Genomic DNA, 23,826 nt, shown 5'->3' with positions numbered 1-23,826 from the left:
TCACATGGAGAATTAGATAGGGATGGCATTAGGAGATTGAGGGCGGGGGGGCACTGACCAGGCCTAGCTGCCCTGGCATCCCCAAATGCTGGCTAAGAGTCTGGACGAGCCACCTTTGCACGACTTGAACGCAACGGTGCAGGAGGCACAATGCACCGTTTTGTCTCGGGGGGGGCCAAAGCAACCTGACTACAATCGCTACAGACCCCAAGGCCTGTCAGAAACAATCAGGCATTAAAGCCACATTCAGGACCTGTTCATTGTCAGCCTGTCAAGCTTGGGGGAAAAAAAGCTATTATGTCTCAGGCAGGCAGGCTGCTGCCACAGACACAACCGTCCTTCTTCCTTCCAATTAAATTTTTTTCCTCTGCGTAATTCTGCCTGCGATTGCAGACAGAATTGGCCTGTTTTTGTTCCTAAAAGTTTTCTTCTCGAAAACAACAGCCGGAGGAGATAGAAACACATGCACCTTGCAAGAGCAAGGAGGAGGTTAAAAGTCGATTCCCTTTAAATAGAGGGTTTGTTTTCCCCTTGCCCCTTTCTCTCACCCATCCTTAACCTCCTTCAAATATCTATGATTGACACAATCAATCTTGCCGATGCTATGGTGGAGGAGCTGGAGTTTGCACGGCTAGGTCCGCTCAAGAGATCCCCAACACGTGATGAGGAGGCATCCGAAAACACACCGCTGCCTTTTTTTGTCCCCTTCTCCTCCGTGGACAGATTATACAGCATTTAATTCTCCATTAATTTGCCGATCAACAAGATTTCTAAACTTTGTGGACTCGGATCAAGAGGGCAGGACTCTGGCAGATCGTGAAACATAAACCTTGTTAGGTTTGGATAAGATGCCATATAAGCTTACTAAAAAGCAGAGACATCATAAGAGCGTATAGTCAAAGCTACGGTTTTCCCAGTTGCAATGTCTGGCTGCGAAAGTTGGACCGTAAGGAAGGCTGAGAAGGCCAAAGAATGGAGGCCTTTGAACTCTGGTGCTGGAGAAGACAACTGCCAGTGAGTCCCTTGGACTGCAAGGCCATCCAACCGGTCAGTCCTAGAGGAGATCAACCCTGACTGCTCTTTAGAAGGCCAGATCCTGAGGATGAAACTCAAATCCTTTGGCCACCTAATGAGAAGGAAGGACTCCCTGGAGAAGAGCCGAATGCTGGGAACGATGGAGGGCAAAAGAAGAAGGGGACGGCAGAGAACGAAGTGGCTGGATGGAGTCCTGGAAGCAGTCGGCGTGAGCTTCAATGGACTCCAGAGGATGGTAGAGGACAGGAAGGCCTGGAGGAACGTGGTCCATGGGGTTGCGATGGGTCGGACACGACTTCGCAACTAACAACAACAAAGATGCCACCAGGAAAGTCCAGGATGGAAGGCTAAGCTGGAAAATACAGAAAGCTGCTAGAAGAAGAAGCCAGTAGCAAATCACTCTGGGACTGCTGAGAAAAAAATAGAACTAAGGAGAAATTTCCTGACGCCAAAAATAACTCATCAGCGGGAAGGCTTGCCTCCAGAAGTTGTGGATGCTCAATTCCTGGAGTTTTTTTAAGAAGAGATTGGACAGTCAAATGGTATAGCTTCTCCTGCTTGAACACGGGGTTGTACCAGATGACCTCCAAGGTCCCTTCCGACTCTGTTATATGTTCTATGTCATGGTTTTGCCCATGCGGTCCTTTGGAGCTAATTTAATTCTACCGTGTTTTTCTCCCTGCCCATTGGAGAATTCATCCAATTCCTCTTTTTTCCCCCAGCACTTTCCATATCGCCATAATATGGGGCGGGGGAAGGAACTGGCAGGGGGAGGCAACTGTTCCTGGGAGACAGCAAAGAGCCTGAAGCCAATAAAAATGCATGTGGCGAGAGAGATTCCTTCTTTCAGCATTTTTAATCAAGGCGAATCGACCACACCGGAAATAATTGGTTAGCCTTTACCTCCATTGCTTCTTGAGCCCAGATGATTGTTTATGACGCCAAATTATACAGCGAAAGAGGCATTTTTTATTCGTTCCAGAAAAACTGACCCAGGGTGGATGGTTTATTCCACCAAAAACCAGGGAATGATGATTATGCCAAGATGATATTTAGCAGATGGGGAAAGTTTGCATTGTTGGCAACGTTTCTTCTCTTAGGGTTAAGTAATGTTCGCAGCCTCATCCAAAATGTGGCTGGCTAGAAAGAAAAATGATCTTCCACTCCTTTTTTTTTTTGAAAGGCACACATAGTTAATTAAAGTCAGGGGGAAAAAATTTGTTTTACTTTCAAATCTCGGCTCTGCCCATAAAGCTCCTTCACAACCCAGTGAAGGAATTAACGGAATTTAATATTTAATTTGGTGTTTCTCGTTATTCTTGAAAACCTGCAAGGCAGCTATTAATACATCTATTTTTAAACTGCAGATGAAAAAAACTGAGCATTTCGGTTTTGTACAATGTATGTCCATTAAACAACAACCAAGGGTATAAATCAATATATAAATAAACCTGGTTTGGACACTGCGCTAAACCAAAAGGATAATATTGTAAATTTGACTTTAGTTTAGCGTATTGTATCTCTAGTTTTTATGGTTTGTGCTCAGTGTACTGTGCAAAACCAAAAAACAGCGTCAAAATAAACAAATCATGACAAATAAAACAAATCATAACAGAATTATAGAATAACAGAATTGGAATCGGGGGCCTTCTAGAATCTAGTCCAACCCCCTACTCAAGCGGGAGACCCTAGACCATTTCAGACAAATACCTGTCCAATCTCTTTTTGAAAACCTCCAGTAACAGAGCACCCAAAACTTCTAGAGGCAGGCAGTTCCACTGATTAATTGTTCTAATTGTCAGGAAATTTCTTCTAGTTCTAGGTTACAATGACTATCAACCTGCCTTCCGTTGAGGACCTGTATACTACACGAGTCAAAAAAAGGGCTGGGAAAATATTTACAGACCCCTCGCATCCTGGACATAAATTGTTTCAACTTCTACCCTCAAAACGACACTATAGGGCAATGCACACCAGAACAACTGGACACAAGGACAGTTTTTTCCCCAACACCATCACTCTGCTAAACAAATAATTCCCTCAACACTGTCAAACTATTCACTAAGTCTGCATTACTATTACTATTAATCTTCTCATCGTTCCTATCACCCACCTCCTCCCACTTATGACTGCATGACTGTAACTTTGTTGCTTGTATCCTTACAATTTATATTGATATTGATTGTTTCCTGATTGCTTATTTGTACCTTATGACTATCATTAAGTGTTGTACCTTATGATTCTTGACGAACGTATCTTGTCTTTTTATGTACACTGAGGGCGTATGCACCAAAGACAAATTCCTTGTGTGTCCAATCACACTTGGACAATAAAGAAGTAAAGAAAGAATTCTAAATAATTCTAATTCTAAAGGTTGCTTCTCTCCTTGATTAATTTCCATCCATTGCTTCTTATTCTGCCTTCAGTTTTTGGGGAATAGATTGATCCCCTCTTCTTTCTGGCAGCTCCTTAGATATTGGAACATGGCTTGATGATTCTTTAACCCATAGTAGTCCTTTGCATAACATTGCATTGCATAACAAAAGTACAATTAGTGAATGTTACACATTAGTCTACAAGAAAGTCCTGAGTCCAAGTTGCTCACCAAAATGAACATTTCCAGAAGAGGGGAGGCTGGGCTTGGCATAGGTTGAGCAAACTCCCACAAAATTTTCTCTATCTGCTCATCATTGAATTAATAATTTGACACAACCAGCCTCTGATAGTCACATGAAGAAAGGAACCTCTTATGCAGGAAGAGGATGCTCAGAACAGAGGAGTCAAACTAAAGATTTTGCCATTCCTCCCTGAACTTGGTTTATCGCGTAGCAGGCGGCCAAGTGTCCTTAAACTGCAAGCACGGATTAACGTCGTAGCACAATACTAGGAGTCTTGCATTGTTTCCAGATTGAGTACAATTACTCTGATAATCACCTTCAGGAATGGATCCAAGCCCCCAGATTAGTCATATTGTGATGAAGGAAAACATCTATTTCCCCCTGGAACTCTCCGAGGTCCTGAAATGCGTACATGATAGTGTTAGGACAGGGGTCGGCAACCTGCGGCTCTGGAGCCGCATGTGGCTCTTTCACCCCTCTGCTGAGGCTCCCCGTCGCTCAAAATATGCATCACAACCGCCAATGTGCGACACCCCCCAGCACATGATTTATTGAGCTTTTCAACCTCCCGGTAGGCCAATCATGGATAAATCCAAGAAAAGAAAAGTTTCAGAAGAAAACAGAACATTTAATTCAACTACATATGCTGGTTTTGTGGCCACTCAAGAAATAGTCAGGCATGGGAAGGGTTTTGTGGCTCCCGGTGTTTCCTTTTCTGTGGGAAATGGGTCCAAATGGCTCTTTGAGTGTTGAAGGTTGCAGGCCCCTGTGTTAGGATGTCCCTTGGACCTCTCAAATAGATGGGCCGAAGCCAGATATAAAATAGCAGCTAAGGATTCGGTTCAAGGTAATGTAGCGACTGAATGGACAGTGACTCTCATCCAGAATTTCAAACAAAATTTAGAATTTAAAGAGGTAAAGTCAGAAGTTAGCGCTGGGCAGCTATTATGGCCAACAGATGTACTTAACGTCTTTTAAGAAAGCCAAAGTAAATGAAGACACAAAGTTGCCGCCAGATGGGCGTCAGCCCAGGCAGTTACCACGGCAGGACCCAAAGACTTATAGTGATTTTGTGTATGATTTTACTTTATAATGTGTATACTGTATGTATGCTTTTAAAAGCCTGTAAGGATTGGGATGCATAAATATCCAGGCAACGCTGGGTTATCAGCTAGTATTCTTTTAAAAAAAGAAACCAAAATTCTAAAGCAACCCAATAATGAACTAAAATTGAACTTTTGCAGTGGGGGAAAAAAAAAGACCTTTGCAAAATGCATTTTTACTACAATACCAATCATTATAACAAAAGACTCCCTTCCGGTACAAAACAGAAAGGTCCAACTCGCACACACCAGATAACGTTATCAAAGTCAGCAGGTTGGAGTCATTTTCCATACTTAAGGAGAAGGGATGAAAGGTAAATTCTATTTCTCCGAGGAGCCTTGATCCAAAAAGTACAGACGTAGGAAGAAGGCAACCTCTTGATCATTTTTGCTCTGACAGATCTCGCCAGAAGGAACCCCACAAAGGCAGGTAGGTGACTTTATTAAGCGGGAGAGGCAGACAGACAGGAAATGGAAGAAGGAAGAAAAGGGGGAGGAGGAAAGAATTAAGGCAGCCAATATGTCTTTTCAATCATGCTCCTGGAATGACAGAGAAATGACAGAGGGGGAAAAAAATCCACTGCAATTTTTTTTTTAAAAAAAGGGAAATACAGACCAGTGTTGCAAAAGCTGGTAGAGCAACACCCCCCCGTCTCGAAATCATTCAAAAGATGCTCCTTTGAGCGGTAGCACAGAAATTGATCTCCATCAGATCCCATGCATGTAACCAATCAAAAAGAGGCTGAGAGGGACTTGTTTGCCAAATTAAATTCAGTTTGGTTCTGTTCCGATTTAAGCACCTGAGATCCAAGTCTTTGCTTTCCAGTTTGCCTTTTTTTTAGGTTTTATTGTTAAAAGAAGCCTAGTTCCCAAAACACGTTTTCTAGAAATCTTTTTAAAATGCAGGTGGGTTTTTGGGATACCTGTCTAATGATGGTTAATGGGTCAGCAGGGTGGATAAACCCGCCAACTGTAGTTTATTCAAGAAATCATGATTTAAGCAGAGCATAGCTGAGCTGAATGTGCTAAATCCTTGTTGTGACCTAGGCTCACAAAGTCATTACAAGACACAATTAGTCTCAAACAAAGCTATTTTATTATAACAGCTGAGAATTACATTCATTCCCAGCTTAGTCCAAATTAATTCCAAAACAAGTCCTTCAGAAAAAAGTCCTTTGGGCTTATCACAAACCTTTATCTTCTTTGGCACCCTGCCAAAGGCCTTTCTTGGCAAAGCCCCACAAAGTTCAGAAACAAGAGACACCGACTGGAAACAGATTGAGCAACACTGCTTTCCTACAAAGAGCCCAAGAGCCTTTGCTGCTCTTTTAAGCCTTATGGGAGGGGCCAATCATCTCCTGGCCTTACTCCCGAGTCGTCCCTTTTGCTTTAGCTGCTCTTGCCTTCTGGCAGCTCTGCGCATGAGTGCACTAGGAACAGGCTCCTCCTGTTCCTCTGCCTCTCTGCTGTCCAACTCTGGAGGCTCCGGAGTCCGCACATCCCTCCCAGATGCCCCTGGCCCCATCTCTGCCTCCGACGCAGAGCCCTCATCCGGGCGTTCCCCAGACCCCAGGACTGGCCCATGGTCCTCCCCAGCCTCCTCACTGTCCGACTCCGCTGCCAGTTCTGCAGACTGTTGGTGGATCACAACAATCCTGCCTGATTCTCTGCCCCTGAAAGGACAGGCCAGAACAACTAGGTTAATAAAAGTACAGGGAAGTGGATTTTAGCAAAATGTTCTGGGAAAAGCATAAAAAAAAATAAAATAAAGAAATGTCCGCTAGTGAATCAATCCATCCCAAAGAAGGAGGGACGCTCTTCTAGAAGCATTTAAACACAGACTGCTGAGTTTTCCGTATTTGATGCTGCTGCCTTGCCAATCACGCGTGCCCTCAAAGGGAAACCAAATGACCTCAAGGAGAAATACCACGCTTTCCATAGCCCGGTGCAGACGCAAAAACCCAAAAATCTCCAACAGGAATCCTAGTCTTTACAGCATCGCTCCCTGCCCACCCCCCTCAAACCGCCTTTCTGACTTTTCAGAATCTCTTCTCCTTCCCCACCCAAATCCGTCTGCTAAATCCATCTGTTGTTTTCCGAAGGCATAAAAATACACTTCAGGGCCCCCACCCCACTCCCACCATCCTCGCAATCTTCTGCCAATCTCCCTATCAGGCCCACCCAGCCTCCACCGTCCCATTGCACCCCTGCTGCTGCTCCTCTTCACAGCCCTTCCCTCCCATCTTAATTTGAAATTTTGAACGATTCGGGTTTTTTTTTTTTTTCCTCTCTTAAAAATTCACACCCTGGCACCCTCTCCTTGGAATTTCATCGCGTTTCCCAGGGCTGAGCCCTGCTTCTAAATAAAAGCTGTAAATGGATTCAGAGCTTTTCCAAGCTAACCAAGGTTTGGGCTGCATCTGATTGTTTCTCCTGACCCACCAGCCATGAGCACTGGGTTAAGGTGCAAGAGAGGGGCATGTAAGAGGAGGAAAAATCACTTGTGAAGTAAGAAATAATCCCAGGTGGAGGGGGTGGTGAGGACACACCTTGGCCAGCGCCCAAAAGGCATGTCTTTTGAGCCTTAGATTCAGCTTCTCATAGTCAGTGCAAAAATTCACTTCAAAATAAATCTGCTAGGTCAGGGGTCACCAACCTTTCTAATTAATTCATAATTTAAAATCCCGCAGACCACTAATGTGATCTGCCTAATGACTGGCTGGGTGGGCGTAGCTAGGTGATCATGTGACTGGGTGGGTGTGGTCAACTCAATGTCACTCGTGTCGAGGGATGCCTCGCTGGCCTCTACTCGCCCCTCCACTCCCAGCCCTTGCTCGCCTGCCCCTCCCCCCCAGGCTCCTTAGGGCCCCAACAAGAAGCAGTTGTTGGAGCTAAGCAGCCACCATGAGAAAGAGTTGGCAAAACAGCTCAGCTTAAATTGGATCTGGCCGTGAAGGAGGCTCAGCAGAAGCCCCTCACTGAGGACTAGGAGCATAGGCTTTCCAAGCAGAGGGAAGACCTGCAGGAGTGCAAGGCCAGGTACCGGCACCTGGAGGTTCAGCGGGCTGAGATGGTCAGCCAGCTCCAGGCCATGATGCAGTCCCACTGGAACGAGGCCCTCCGGCTCTTCGCACCAGCAGCACTTCCCTCCAGCCTTCGCCCAAAGCCCCACAAAGCAGACCCCCAAGTCAGAATTTCTGCCCCCCTCCGACCCACACAAGAAGACCCCGAAGTGGGAGACTCTCTGCAGCAACACAAACATTCATTGCATGAATCTGTCCCAGGGGGCGTAGTTTGAGGACCCCCGATTTAGTGCAATATAAAAAAGGCAAATCATTTTTCTGCAGACCACCAACATTTTCTCACGGACCACCAGCGATCCACGGATCACCAGCTGGTGACCACTGTGCTAGGTGGTCTTAACTACCCAGTTTGCAGAGTGCAGTCGGCTATAGTTCAGCCACAGATCCCTGATGTTTTTAAGTTTTTAACTTCAGCCACTTCCTCCTCCTTATGTAAGGACAGCCCCATTAAGTATCCACTCTGCCTGGCCCACCTTATTCTGTTTTTTGGAGAGTGCTTGTCAGAATCACTTGGGAAACTCGGACGAGCATTTTTTTTTTTTTTTTTAGAAAGGGGGCAAACATGGTGGTCATGTCCCAAAGCTAAAAAATTCTGGAACAATATAAAAATGCAACTGGAACAAATAATAACTCAAAAGGTACCATTGAAACCAGAAACTTACTTATTAGGAATACCTACAAGCAAATATGAAAAAGAAATAATATGTTTAATAACACACATTTTGACTGCAGCAAGAATCATCTACGCACAAAATTGGAAACAAAATGAGGTCCCGACTCAAGAGAAATTAATATCCAAAATTATGGAATGCGCTGAGATGGATAAACTCACCAAGGGGATCCAAGGAAAGGAAGAATCTGAATATTATCTGGTCTGGCAAAAGTGGTATAAATGGTTAGAGGGAAGTGAAAAAAAAAGAGAAGAAGAAAGAAAGAAAAATTAAATAAAAGAAAAGATATCAATAGAGTAAAATAAATTTTTACATCAAATGAAATTTAAGAAAGAGACACCAGATATCAATAAAATAATATCATTATATACGGTGAGAGAAATAATGTAGACTGAAGAATATAGGATATTGATATTGTAACAATTCAGATATTATAGGTAGATGTCATTAAGATGATGCTTGTTGTAAATTGTTTTACTTGCATTTATAAATGTATTATGTGGTTTCTTAAATTAATAAAAGTTTAAAAATTTTAAAAAAAAATAGAAAGGGGGCAAACTGTTTTTCCACTGCATCTCCTTAGCAGTCCGTGTTCGCTCAGTATCCAGCTCCTGGATAGAGACAGAGGCCCCCTTCAGAGCCTTCAATATTGGCAAAGAAATACATTTTTTGAAAAAATAAAAATAAAAATCCTTAACCAGGGGAAAATAACTTCCTTTGGAAAGGGCAGCGCAGGAAGTCCTGCCGTTTGTTTGTTTTTCTAAGGGGCCTCTCCTCCAAACCCACATCGCAGGAAGCAGTCATGGTTCTCCGGCATCCCTTGCCGTGTTTTCCGTCATGTTTGTGTGTAATAAAGAACGTGCCCCACCCAGCACGGGTCGAGAAAGGCTTCCTTGGTTCAGCTGCTTACTTAGAACTGTTGGCCTGGAGTAGCTTGCAAACACCCTGCCAAGGGGAACGGTTCCAAGAACGCCTCCCATCTATATCCTACAACTGTGGATCAGTGCTAACCAGGATGCCGGCCAGCCGAAAGTGCCCTTTTTAAGCATCCTCCATTCCACCTCTGATCCAATTCTCCCGCATAGCTCAACAGACTAACCACTGTAATTTAACACCAGCTGTCTGCAATTAAAGTAAGATCGAGTCTCGTCAGGCTCAAGGTTGACTCAGCCTTCCATCCTTTCTAAGGTAGGTAAATTGAGGACCCAGTTTGTGGGGGCAATAAGCTGACTTTGTATAAAAATATACAAAAGGATGAAGGCTATTGCTTAACGCACTGTAAGCCGCCCTGAGTCTCCGGAGAAGGGCGGCATATAAATCAAATTTAAAAAAAAACTCTTGTTATTCTGTTATCTCCAATCACAGCTCTGTGATGTATTCATTAAATATTCAGCTGACGAAATATATAACGGAGGAAACGGATCCTTGATCATAGGTGCATTCTATCTAGATATTGGCTGAGATCCAGTCCATGCCTGACCACAGTTTCCTCCTTAGCCTTTGTGGACAGGAACCAATTCAGCCGTCCAGGGAATTCTTGAGCCATGTCGTACCGTTTCCAGGATTGCTCTGAGAGGAACCAGGAAAAGGATATGCTTTTATGACAATATGTCCGATATTTACACAGCAGATCCACCAGCCAGGCAGCGTCTCTGCAAGGCTCAGCGCAGGGGTGGGCTGTTGGGGGTTCTCAGGGGTTCGGGACGAACCTCTAGCTAAGATTCTGTGCAGTTCGGAGAACCCCCAAATCCCACTCCTGGCTGGCCTCGCCCACCCCTCCCCTCCCCGGAGTCCCCTCGTGGCCTGTTTTGGATGCAGGTAAGTGCAGGGTGTGTGCGGAGGCTTGGGGGGGGCGGAAAGCAGGCCTACCGGAAGTTCAGGAAGGCTGGAAACGGGTCCGTTTCCAGCCTCCAGAGGGCCTCTGGAGCCTGGGGAGGCTGTTTTCGCCCTCCCCAGAGGCTCGAAGAAAGCCTCCAGAGTCCGGGGAGGGCAAAAAGTCTCTCCCCGCCCCGCTGTGGTGCAGGAGGCCTACTCGGCCACGCCCACCATGGCCACACCCACCCAGCAACCAGGCAGAGTACCCGCCGCTAAAATTTTTGAAGTCCTCCCCTGGTTCAATGTCCATTTGTCTTCCCAATGCCAGAGTATTTTCCTCTCCCCACGCCTGGCTGTGCTTCTCAATGGGGGAATGAAAAAAACAAAACAAAACCCACCACACCAAGCTGGAAACCACTTGCCAAATTATAGCTCCGTGCAGCCACCCTGTAACTGTGCCAAGAAAACGAGGTTGGATTTTTAGTTCAAGATGTACCAGTTAATCTAATTACCACTTGCAGTGGGATAGGGAGAGGACCTTAAAGAGAAATATTTTCCGGAAGAGTAAGATCTGCCCGTTATCATTTACAAGGAAAGCCGGGACCCCCGTGTGAAAGGTCAACAAGAGACTCACTTATAAATCAGATTATAAAGTGCTTTTCATCCTTAAGTAATACTGCAAGGCATCACTTTCAACTGGAAAGAATTTATGGAAGGATCTGTTTGCACGGTATGTCATAACTAGAGGAAGCCACTGATGCAAGAAATAGCAACGGCCAAGCAATTGGGTAGTTTTAGAGAAGAGACATCACCCTGCCAACGAAAGAGCGTATAGTCAAGGCGATGGTTTTCCCAGTTGCAATGGATGGCTGTGAAAGTTGGACCATAAGGAAGGCCGAGCGCCAAAGAATGGAGGCCTTTGAACTCTGGTGCTGGAGAAGACTCCTGCGAGTCCCTTGGACTGCAAGGCCATCCAACCGGTCGGTCCTAGAGGAGGATCAACCCTGGCTGCTCTTTAGAAGGCCAGATCCTGAAGATGAAACTCAAATCCTTTGGCCACCTAATGAGAAGGAAGGACTCCCTGGAGAAGAGCCAAATGCTGGGAACGATGGAGGGCAAAAGAAGAAGGGGACAGCAGAGAAGGAGGTGGCTGGATGGTGTCACCGAAGCAGTCGGCGCTGAGCTTAAATGGACTCCAGAGGACAGGAAGGCCTGGAGGAATGTTGTCCATGGGGTCGCGATGGGTCGGACACGACTTCACTACTAACAACAACAAAAAGAGAGAGACTAGGCCAATTCATAGAGAAGAAATTTACCATATGTATATGCCATCTCCAGAATAAGAAAGGATTTGAAGGGAAGAAATACCATCTTTCTATGTGTTATTTATGGGATGGCTACAGTGGAAAACAGTACTATTAGTCAGTCCTCAACTTACAACCATTTGTTTAATGACCGTTCGAAGTTACAGCATTGAAAACAAAGTGACTGCTTTTCACACTGATGACCGTGGCAGAATCCCAGCCGTGATTAAAATTCAGACGGTGGCAACTGGCACGTATGTATGACCGTTGCACTGCCCTGAAGATTGTGTGATCAACTTCCACCAAGCAAAAGTCAAGATTCACTTAACAACTGGGTTACTAACTTAACAACTGTAGTGATTGGTTTGACAACCGCGGCATCAGGGGTGGGCTTCAAAAATTGTAGCAAGGGGTTCTCTGCCCGGTTGCTGGGTGGGCGTGGCCATGGTGGGCGTGGCCTAGTCGGCCTCTTGCACCATGGGGGGGGCATTTTTGCCCTCCCCAGGCTCCAGAGGCTTTTCTCGAGCCTTCGGGAAGGCGAAAACGGCTTCCCCAGGCTCCGAAGGCCCTCTGGAGGCTGGAAACGAGCCCGTTTCCAGCCTTCCCAAACTTCCAGTAGGCCCGTTTTTCACCCTCCCCGAACCTCCATGTGCATCCTGCACTTACCTACATCCAAAACAGGCCGCATGGGGACTCCTGGGAGGGGTGGAGCGGGGTGGGCAGGGCTCCTTACATGCTCCTTACTAGCAAGTATTTTATGGAAAATACTATTTGGCCATCAAGCTCCATTGATTTTCTCTCTGTGGGCGTACAGCTTTCTATAACCTGAAGGGCTTGGAATTGATTTGGGGGGAATCAAAGATTAAAAAAAAGAAGACAAAGGTACAGAATTCTATCTCATGTTTACAGAATCATAGGGCACAAAAAAAATAAATAAATCCATTGGTGCTTTTCCACAATCTTTCCTTCCTCGGATTTTGACCTTTGCAAGTGATATACGACACCAGTTCCTCAAAGCTAGAAATAGATCCAGGTACCACAGATCCAACAGATTTTATTACCAAGCGATTACTACATTTCAAACGCTGATTCATGACAGTAATAAAAGAACTGGGTGTTACGATTCTTTTTTAAAACAAATCATTTAAAAGCCATGGGGCAACAACAACAACAACAAAAAAGACTCCACCTTAAAGGACTTAAATTAGGCACCTTCGTATTTCAACTCATAGTTCATTTCTTTTTTTTTAGTATTTTTTATTTTTATTTTTTAAGACAAGCAAACATTTACTACATCAATTTAATACTCCCTTCCCTTTCCATAAGTTTCTTCTATCTTCCTCCAAACCATTCTAACATTTCGTTGCTAAATCAATATTGTAATCATCATTTATACATAATTATGGTATCAGTCATTTATATCTCTTTTCCAGCCAACTATAAAAATAATTCCATGTTTTAAAATATTCTGATTCCTCCTTATCTTTAATCATCAGGGTTAATCTATTCATTTCTGCACAATCTAATTTTTTTTTTATTATTTCTTCTTCCAAAGGTATTTTCTCTGATTTCCAATTTTGAGCATACACAATTCTTGCAGCTGTTATTACATGTATGATCAAACATACATTTTCCTTACTAATTTTTTCTGGAAAGATACCCAGTAGGAACAACTCTGGTTTAAATTCAATACGTTGCTGTATCATTTCTTCCAACCAGATTTTAATCTTATAGTTCATTTCATTCACATATAATAAGCGCGATTTGATCCAGTTTACTGGGAAAGGGGGACAGCAGCTACTACTGGAGAATTCACAACTAAAAATAAACTAACAGCTATTTTTTGTTTATTCCCTCACATCTGGAACCATTTTCTATGTCTAATCCCTCTTTCATCAAATAATGTCAATAACCACCAGCAAACATTTTCTTTATAACTGTGTCCAACCCATTATTTTTTTTAAAAGCCAATTAAATAAGTTTGTGTTGAAAGTTCTTTAAGCTAACACTGAATTCAGCTAATTCAGAACACTGAAAATATTGTATGTAAAAAAATAATAATGGGAAAATTCAAACAAGGATTATCATGTGTAAATTTATAGTGTACGTAAGCCACCTGGGGCAGATACATAGCTAAAGATAATTTGTACACTTGCCAAAGTACAAATTCAGATCAAATCCAGTCAGGAAAAACCTTATTTAAGTAGTAGTCTGAAGACTGAATCATGGCAACTGGACTTTTCTTGTGGTTGTTGTTAGTTTGAGACATTTTGCTGCATCTTCATTGCCATATTGCCATGATGGCGAGCCTATGGCACGCGTGTCAGAAGTGGCACGCAGAGCCATCTTTCCGGACACGTGAGCTGTCGCCCGTTACTCTTCCGGGCTTTGGCACGCCAGCCAGCTGGTGTTCATACACGTGGGAGCACCGGAAACTGAAAGAGCAGCCATCTGGTCTGCATGCGTGTGCCGAGAAGATTATCTTCCAGTTTCTGGCGCGTGCAGACGCCCCGGGCAGCTGCTGTTCCGGTTTCTGGCGTGCATGTGAAGACCAGCTGGCCAGTGCGCATGCGCGTGCTGGAAACCAGAAGACCATCTTCCCTGCGCACACATGTGCGCTGGGCGGCTGTTGTGGCCCGTCAGCGGCCTGTGCAGCTCGTAGATGATTCCGACAGCGAGGAGGCTGGTGTGGTGCTGCGCCATCAGCCTCTGCAGCTGGCGCTCGAGTCGGACAATGAGGAGGCTGGAAAAGATGTGGTGCCAGAGGCGGGGATTCAACCAGGGCCTTCAGAACCTCCAGAAGCTCCCATAAGTGAAGAGGAAGAAGAGGAGGAGCCTCTTCTCGATGCACGGGCGCGCAGAGCTGTTAAAAGGCAGGAGTGGCTCCTCAGGAGGAGTCACCTCAAGAGTAAGGCTTGGGGATAATAGGCCACTCCCCTAGCCTATTTAAGGAAGGACAACGACTGAGGCAATTTGCAGGAAACAACTTTGTTCATATTCCTTCGCATCTTGATTTCAGAAACGTTTGATTTGGCTCTTGTATATCTCTTGCCAGTTTTCCTGCAAATTGCTTCTGGGCATTCTGCCAACCACAGTAAGATTACAGTTATCTGAAATACTGTGCCTCAGAATTGAATTATTATTATTCTTTGGATTCTTGTCGGCTGTTAATGATGTTAAATTAACAGCCCTGCCGATACTCAGATTGGTAAAAACGAGCATAGCTTGAAGTTGAAGTCCACAAGTTTTAAAGTTGCCAAGTTTGGGGACCCCTGATATACACCTTGGTGATCTAAGCCTCTTAGCCATTCTCTTCCACACAATAAACAGTAGCAAAATCTCAGAACTGGCCACACTCAGAGTAAACTTTTGGAACTGAAAGTGTTCAGTTTTGTTCCTAGCCATCCCAGGAGACCATCACAAGATCAGGCCAAAGTCCACTTGGTCCAGCAGTTCCTGTTTTTCACTATATCCAACCAGATGCTTTTGGGGTGCTGACAAGGGTGTGTGTGTCAGAGACTCCACTATTGTTCTTCTGCAACTGGTAATTTACAGGCATGGTGTTGCTGATGTCAAAATGACATTAAGGCATAGCTTTTCTCCCCCCACTTTGTGTCTTTTATTAAGGAGACACAACCCTTCTTGGGAGTCTTTTTCCCTTTCCCCTTTATAACTATTACATTTAACGACTTTTGTTTCATTTATAATTTTGCACGCCTGGCTGACTCTCTCTTACGTAAAAGCCTTTTGGAAACACACAATTATCATTCAATAGAAATCTCAGTGTCTTTTCAATGGCCAGAACAAGAACGCTGTGTAGACCTGGGAAATTGCTCTGACGTCTTCCAGCTATTGTCATCTTCAGCCCACGACAAATAAAAATCCAACGCTTTTAAAGCACAGCACTCCTACACTGTTAACGCCATATAGATCTATTAAGAGGTATCCAAGCCCACCGACGCCAAACCAGGCACCATTCCTTAATATAAAACATCCCAACGCCGAAACATCGCACCTTGGAAGAGGATGATCGATATATGATCCACACAGACTCCCAATTCTTTTTAGCCACCTAAGTTTATTTTTGGTCCCTGCTTAGATGGCATCGCCCAGACAGAAAGACAAAAACCAACCTCCAGCCGAAAACACAACTGTTTTGCTTTTCCCAAGAAAGAAAAGGAACACGATCAATCGGTATCACAGTATCATTCTCGCTCTCCCCACCACCACCTCTAGGAAAAAATAGATCAGCGGGCCCTACACATTTCCCCAGTGTCAAGTCTTTCTTTATAGCAAGAGCAAATCAATCACTCAAATAGGCCTAACTGGCAACTCAGAAACAGCAACTGGCAGCAGAAAAGCTAATCCTGCCCGCTGCTTGCCTACCTGGCATTTGGAAAGCTAAACTTCAGGCTGCTTTGGCAGGAGGTGGAGTAAAGGGACAGCCCCCTCCCCACCACAACCTCTCACAGAATTGCCTGCCAAAACTTTCATAATTCTAGGCCACCAGAGTGTCACACATGCCCAGCTTCTGTTCAGGGCCTCCTCCTTCAGAAAAATCTAAGCTCCACCTCTTTAAAATTTCATATTTCTGCCCTTGCCGTCTGAACATGCCCACCTTTGCCAGTGTGGCACAAGGTATTTTTCTTTCCACGTGTTTTATCAACATTTCTACCCAGCTACCATCAAATGACAGCTTAGGTAGAACACAAGAGGACCTTAAATCTGATCCCAGACCTTCACATGTCCCATTTTAGCTGGGACTTGTTTTATCAAGCACACACACACAAAAAAGACTCTCTTCTGGAAAATATGACATTTTGACGTACAGATCGTTTTTATTTCCAAGACAGGGAAGAATTACACACGGGGTTCAGAGCCCGTGTATAATTTGGCCTTCCCCATAAAACAGGTGCATGGCAAGGAAGCTCCATAAAACCAAGCAGATTTGCCCCCACCCCTAAAATGTTAAGAAACAGGCTAGTTTAAAAGGCAGGCAAGGGAATGCCAGCTGTTCTCAAATGCAAAATCAAGGACAGTTACAGTGCTGACCAACCTCCCCCCCCCAAAAAAGACCTTATAATAATAATAATAATAATAATAAAAAAAAAAAACAATAAGGCAAGACCCAACTTACCCAAAATCCTGGTCCATCGACTTGAAGAAAAATTTGTAGCTATGTACCGGCCGGTTACTGAGGACATTTTTAAAATCCGCCAAAGTGACTTTTTCCGGAGAAACGGGCAATTTCACCAAATAAGGGGTCTCCTCTTCATCGATATGGTAAATTATTTTTGTCTCCGCCATGGAAGAAGGACAGGAGGGGGGGTGGGGTGGGGAGGGGGAAAAGAGGGGAAGGAGAAAAAGGAGGAGGAGGAGGTTTGGTAAAGAGAGGAGCGGAATGGGGCGCAGAGGCTCGAGGAAAGGGGGTGGAAAAGGGAGAGAAGAAGGAGGGGCGGGGGGAAATAAATCAAGGCCAAGTTCAAGGTGCCAGTCCCTCGGAGTCTTCCAGGGTTTTTTTTTTTTAAACAAGGCAAGGTTAGTCTCCAAACAGGAAGGGAAAATGCCTGACTGCTACGGGAGCGATGCCTGCGCGGAAGGATTGGGGCGCCCCATACCGCCCTCCAGCGGCTGAAGGAGGAAAAGGGGGGCTCGGCCAGGCCTCCCCGCAAAGCATTCTCCCCCCCCCCCCACACACACACCCCTTTCTAGAGAGGCAGCGGCATTCAAATTGTACCCAAAAGACTCGGGAACGGAGGAAGGAAGGATGGAGGGAACGCAAGAGAGAGAGAGAGGGAGAGAGAGAAGGTGGATTTTAAAAACAAAAAACAAAACCAAACCACAGCTGCTTATTTCTTTTCTTGGGCTGATTTCCCTCTGCTGCCTTTGACAACAGTATTGCAAATATTAAATATTGCAAATGCTAATAAAATAAAATAAAATAAAAAACGAGCAAGGCAGCTTTGGATTGGGAGGGTTATTATGGCTTGTGGGGGGGGGGGGTGGGAGGTGGAGAGAAAGGCAACCCCTGCGGCTGAGCAGGGCGAGCAAAAGCAGCAACGCTCTCCTTCCAAAGCCCTCCTTTCTCCTTGACAGTCTCCTTCTCCGCCCACCCAGTTTTAAAGGGACCCGATTTTATTAAAGGGTTTTTTTTTTTGCAAGCGAGCGAACGCGCACCCCCCCCCAAAAAAAAACCAACACCCGTCTCCTCTGGGCAAAAAAAAAAAAAAAAGGCTCCGCGCTATTACGCACGCGCGGAATCTCGAATCAAAGGGACAGGCGAGGTGAGATGAGAGGGGTCTCTCTCCCCCCCAACCTTTCCGATTCAGGCGATTCAGGGAGGGGGGGGGCCGCTTTAAGAAGCGGGGAAGAGCAGCCCCCCTCCTCCTCCTCCTCTGCAGAGCCGCCCAATGGAATCGCTCCTCGGAGATCAGGTGCTGCCTACACCCCCTTTTGCCCTTAGTTGGGATGGGAGTTCCCGGGAAGGGGGCCTTTTTTTTTTTTTGGGGTGGTGGTGGAGACCTACAAAGACAAGCAGGGCCGAGAAGCCCACTGTGGATGCGGTGGACTACAAATCCCATTGTTTCCCAAACAGCGGAGTTGGGGGGGGGGCCGGGAGCGGTGGGAGGCGAACTAACTCCGTATCTAATACGTGGGTCTTATTACTATATCCATGTTGCTTGTATTTTTCAATTTATATTGCTTTTATTTGTTTCCTAGTACGATTTGATAGCTTATTAGTAACCTTGACTATCATTAAGTGTTGTATCTTTTTATTCTTGAAGAATGTATTTTATTCTCCTTATGGACACTGAGAGCATAAACACCTAAGACAAATTCCTTGGGTGTCCAATCACACTTGGCCAATAAAGAATTCTATTCTATTCTATTCTATTCTTTCTGTATTCCTATTCCTATTCCTATTCCTATTCCTATTCCTATTCCTATTCCATTCTATTCTATTCTATTCTATTCTATTCTACAGTCCTATTCCTAATTCCTATTCCGTCTATTCTATTCTATTCTATTCTATTCTATTCTATTCTATTCTATTCTATTCTATTCTATTCTATTCCATTCCATTCCATTCTATTCTACAGTCCTATTCCTAATTCCTATTCCGTCTATTCTATTCTATTCTATTCTATTCTATTCTATTCTATTCTATTCTACAGTCCTATTCCTAATTCCTATTCCGTCTATTCTATTCTATTCTATTCTATTCTATTCTATTCTATTCTATTCCATTCCATTCCATTCCATTCTATTCTACAGTCCTATTCCTAATTCCTATTCCGTCTATTCTATTCTATTCTATTCTATTCTATTCTATTCTATTCTACAGTCCTATTCCTAATTCCTATTCCGTCTATTCTATTCTATTCTATTCTATTCCATTCCATTCCATTCCATTCCATTCTATTCTATTCTATTCTACAGTCCTATTCCTAATTCCTATTCCGTCTATTCTATTCTATTCTATTCTATTCTATTCCATTCCATTCTATTCTATTCTACAGTCCTATTCCTAATTCCTATTCCGTCTATTCTATTCTATTCTATTCTATTCTATTCCATTCCATTCTATTCTATTCTACAGTCCTATTCCTAATTCCTATTCCGTCTATTCTATTCTATTCTATTCTATTCTATTCTATTCTATTCTATTCTATTCTTTCTGTATTCCTATTCTATTCTATTCTATTCTATTCTATTCTATTCTATAGTCCTATTCCTAATTCCTATTCCGTCTATTCTATTCTATTCTATTCTATTCTTTCTGTATTCCTATTCCTATTCCTATTCCATTCCATTCCATTCTATTCTATTCTATTCTACAGTCCTATTCCTAATTCCTATTCCGTCTATTCTATTCTATTCTATTCTATTCTATTCTATTCTATTCTATTCTATTCTATTCTATTCTATTCTATTCCATTCCATTCCATTCTATTCTACAGTCCTATTCCTAATTCCTATTCCGTCTATTCTATTCTATTCTATTCTATTCTATTCTATTCTATTCTATTCTATTCTATTCTACAGTCCTATTCCTAATTCCTATTCCGTCTATTCTATTCTATTCTATTCCATTCCATTCCATTCTATTCTATTCTATTCTACAGTCCTATTCCTAATTCCTATTCCGTCTATTCTATTCTATTCTATTCTATTCTATTCCATTCTATTCTATTCTATTCTACAGTCCTATTCCTAATTCCTATTCCGTCTATTCTATTCTATTCTATTCTATTCTATTCTATTCTATTCTATTCTATTCTTTCTGTATTCCTATTCTATTCTATTCTATTCTTTCTGTATTCCTATTCTATTCTATTCTATTCTTTTCTTTCTGTATTCCTGTTCCTATTCTATTCTATTCTATTCTATTCTATTCTATAGTCCTATTCCTAATTCCTATTCCGTCTATTCTATTCTATTCTATTCTTTCTGTATTCCTATTCCTATTCCTATTCCATTCCATTCCATTCCATTCCATTCCATTCTATTCTATTCTATTCTATTCTACAGTCCTATTCCTAATTCCTAATCCTTATTCTATTCTACTCTACCCTACAGTCCTATTCCTATTCCTATTTCTAATCTTAATTCTATTCTATTCTATTCTATTCTATTCTATTTTATTCTATTCTCAGATCTTCAAACAAACACCTGGAAGAGATCCTAAGCACGAAGTTTCCTTTCCATCCTGGATGCCTCGTGGATTCCGGTTTGTTTCCAGAGGGGCTGCCTGGACACAAAGGGACCACCGCTAATCTGGTCTGCAATCTTTTCCCCCCAGTGGGTTTAACCAGATGTTGGGATAAAAAATCCCAAAGCACACTTTCCTTTTTGGGTAAAATCAGAGAGAGCCTTTGGCCTCCAGGGGTTCGTTTAATTCCCAGAAATTTCCACATATCCACAAAGGTTTTCCCAAGAGCAATCCTTACTCCCTCCCGACTCTGATGATGTTACCTAGTTGGGTCATGAAACGTCTGCAAGAAAACCACTCTGAGCACCAAGGGCCCTGTGTCTGTTTTGTTTTCCTATCAGTCACACAGTTGACACTTCCCACCATTGGGAGAAAAAAAAACAACACCTGGCACTCACCACAGCTGGATTCACACATGGCACTGAAAGCCTCTGGTTTAATGTGGTATAAAGCCAAGCGCTGCTGTGTGGAAACCAGGGTGCCTCTTTTTCAGGATCTTGAGCAACCTCAGTCCATGGCCAATTATTAAACCATGGTTAAAACCCCTCAATCCCTGATCTTTGAAAGCTGGAGCTGCCTTCAGTTTTAATCCGGTTCGGAAAGCTTGTAGTAAGAGAAATGGCCACTAGGGGGAAGCAAACCCATAGAACCAAACGAGTTCTCTAGTACAACAGAGAGCATAAAGAAAATTACACAAAAAGTGTGTATGAAATTGCTGGGAACAAGTCAAAAGAGACTTGATTTTGTTACCTCCGTATGAGAAAGGAGATCATGCTAGTAATGAAGTAAGATTACTTATTAAATGACATTTATGGTGCCGTCCAATTTCTGTCAGTCTTGTATATTGTGATTTTTTTTAAAAAAAAAAATTACTTTAGGTATATCGTTGCCTATCGAGACAAGTTCTCTGGCTGTCTTATAATGCAGAAACAAAAATATCATAATGTAATCAATTTGAAACTATTTGAAAAAACCCGAGCACAAATACCTTCCCCTTAGCTGGGGGGAAAAAATTCAAATTACAGAATGCTTTAAATGACTTAAGTACAGGGATATATAAGGGACGCGGTGGCTCGGTGGCTAAGACGCTGAGCTTGTCGATCGAAAGGTCGGCAGTTCGGCGGTTCGAATCCCTAGTGCCGCGTGATGGGGTGAGCTCCCTTACTTGTCCCAGCTTCTGCCAACCTAGCAGTTCGAAAGCATGTTAAAAAAATGCAAAGTAGAAAAAATAGGGACCATCTTTGGGGGGAAGGTAACAGTGTTCCATGCGCCTTTGGCGTTGAGTCATGCCGGCCACATGACCACGGAGACGTCTTCGGACAGCGCTGGCTCTTCGGCTTTGAAACGGAGATGAGCACCGCCCCCTAGAGTCAGGAACGACTAGCACATATGTACGAGGGGAATCTTTTTACCTTTACTGGGACATACGGCCAATTGAAATTTTCTTTGCTGAAAATGCAAAGCACATTGTAAGCCGCCCTGAGTCTTCGGAGAAGGGCGGCATATAAATCAAATTTAAAAAAAAAAAATGCAAAAGGTTTGAAAGAAAGGCAGCCTGACGGTCACCACGTTCCTCATGATGATCGCTATATAACCACCATCACCTCTGGGAAGACCATTGCAGAACAGAGATGCCACCACCGAGAAGGCCGTGTTCCTGCCAGGTGTTGATTCACTGTGTTGGCTAAACAAGGGAAGCACGGGGGGGGGGTATTTATGGCACTTTCAACCAATGGGGAACTGTCTCGCTTGCCAATGGTTGCTAGAAATGCTGCCCCCTTTCACATCACAAGGGCTTCCAGACAGTCGCATTGCCCTTTGCTGGTTTTGACCCCAGACTCAAACTGAGTCAGAAGAGGAGGATAAAGAAGCTGTTCAACCCCCATCCCCATGAACTTTCCAAAGGCCATTTCATGGGTATTTTTTTCCGAACAGTTTATGCAGAAATCAAACTTGGCATTTCGCCCCCTCGATGCTGGACGATCAAGGCAAGCGAGGCCTTCCAAAAAGTGCTGGTTATCTGCTCTGGAGCAGGCTGCAATGCTCAAGTTTTGTTCCCACGGCAACTCTCAACCAACTGGGGTGTGTGTGTGTGTGTGTCAATGTCACGAGAGAATGTTCTCTTGGCTGCAAATGCACAATAAGGAAATACAGATTTCAGAGTTCCCGAAGGATGAAATAAAATAAAGCTGTCCTCTTTTTATGTCCAAAAGTCTGTCTGTCTTCCTTCCTTCCTTCCTTCCTTCCTTCCTTCCTTCCTTCCTTCCTTCCTTCCTTCCTTCCCCCAACTTTAAACATTATTCCTTCTAAATAGTTGAATGTGTAAGTCGTAGAATATGACACTTCCTTAAAATATATGGCAGGGTAGAAATTGTTTCTTTCCCATTTCCAAAATCGCATCCCCATTTTGATAAATGTCGTATTTTATTTGTTCATCGTTACTTGAGTTTGGTTTAAAGTAAGCATGCAAAAATTTGGAAGTCTTCCCTCTATGGTGTAACAATAAAATATTCTCCAGGTGCAAAAAAACAAAACAAAAACAAATATCAAAAGTTGGCAGACATAATGGGTCAGTTTACCTTGGAGTTAGCATATCACATATATATCCGATACATTTTTTTTGCAAACAAGAATTCCATAGGTTTGCTAGAGAAATGGCACTTTGTAAAGCTGGTATTTTGAAGGCTGACAAATTTTAATCTCAAACAGCTAACTGATTTTCCTATGGACTTTTTTTTTTTTTACAGCTTTTCCTCGGAGCATTCAAAAAACTCTTATTTTATGAGCCGATTCTTAATGAAAACAAAACTTTTTGGACTGTTAAAACATTCTGTCGAATCACTGAAACAATAATTCTGTAGGACAGGTCAACATAACCATCTTCAGTTTTTAATCTGGAATCTGCTGAAAACTACCTCATTGAATCTGGGCAAAGGAGTTAATCAGCATATTACTGATTAAATATGCACTGTAACATTTTGTGGGAGATTATGACAAAATGATGCCTCTCAAATTGTGTTGTCAGGGTCATTTCTCTGTTGACATAGACAGGACTGATGCCTGTGAAAATGCTGTCCAGAATTCTCCTCTGCCACCTAGAAAAAGTTACTAAGTGATTTTACTTGGCAGAAAATCAGTGGAAGAACACAAAATGTATCAGAAGAGAAGCAGTTGCCACTTTTTAAAAGAAGTCTAAATTTCATATAGAAATAACAGCAATCCTTTTCTTTTCTTTTTTTTCCCCCCTCCCACCCCTTTCTCCTTCAAGCAGTATTGAAGCCAGGCTGAGCTGAAAGAAAAATATTAACGTGGCAGAGAGATCGGATGGCCAAGTGACCCCGTTCCAAATTTTGGTAGGCAGGAGATGCTTGAAACAAGCCATAACAAGCGCAAGATACACACAAAACCTCTCGCCTCGGCTAAAATCCCAGCAACGCAAAAGCAAACCAAAATAAAAAGAAAAAGAAAACCTCTTGTCCAAACA

The 23,826-nt window shown here is 43.4% G+C and overlaps 1 protein-coding gene and 1 long non-coding RNA gene across 5 annotated transcripts in view; one reads left to right on the top strand and one right to left on the bottom strand.

Annotated features, from left to right (window-relative positions):
- Window positions 1–17,956, bottom strand: part of DVL1 (dishevelled segment polarity protein 1) — a 63,213-nt gene extending 45,257 nt beyond the window's left edge. For 3 of the 4 annotated variants that reach the window (XM_087879344.1, XM_087879342.1, XM_087879345.1), the window contains exon 1: window positions 16,767–17,861. In XM_087879344.1, the coding sequence (XP_087735470.1) occupies window positions 16,767–16,936 (170 nt within the window). In that variant the 5' untranslated portion in view covers window positions 16,937–17,861. Of the gene's footprint in view, window positions 1–16,766 lie in introns of all 4 variants that reach the window. The other variant, XM_087879343.1, reaches the window with a different exon arrangement.
- On the top strand, window positions 17,933–23,826 carry LOC148111856 (uncharacterized). Its single transcript, XR_015730074.1, has 2 exons — window positions 17,933–18,063; window positions 23,614–23,826. It is a non-coding gene; the product is annotated as an uncharacterized LOC148111856 (long non-coding RNA).

Source organism: Pantherophis guttatus, chromosome 15, assembly GCF_059756535.1.
Source record: "Pantherophis guttatus breed Tessera chromosome 15, ASM5975653v1, whole genome shotgun sequence".
Classification (NCBI taxonomy): Eukaryota; Metazoa; Chordata; class Lepidosauria; order Squamata; family Colubridae; genus Pantherophis; species Pantherophis guttatus.
Note: the sequence above shows the minus strand (reverse complement) of the source record. Positions and strands in the feature narration are given on the sequence as shown.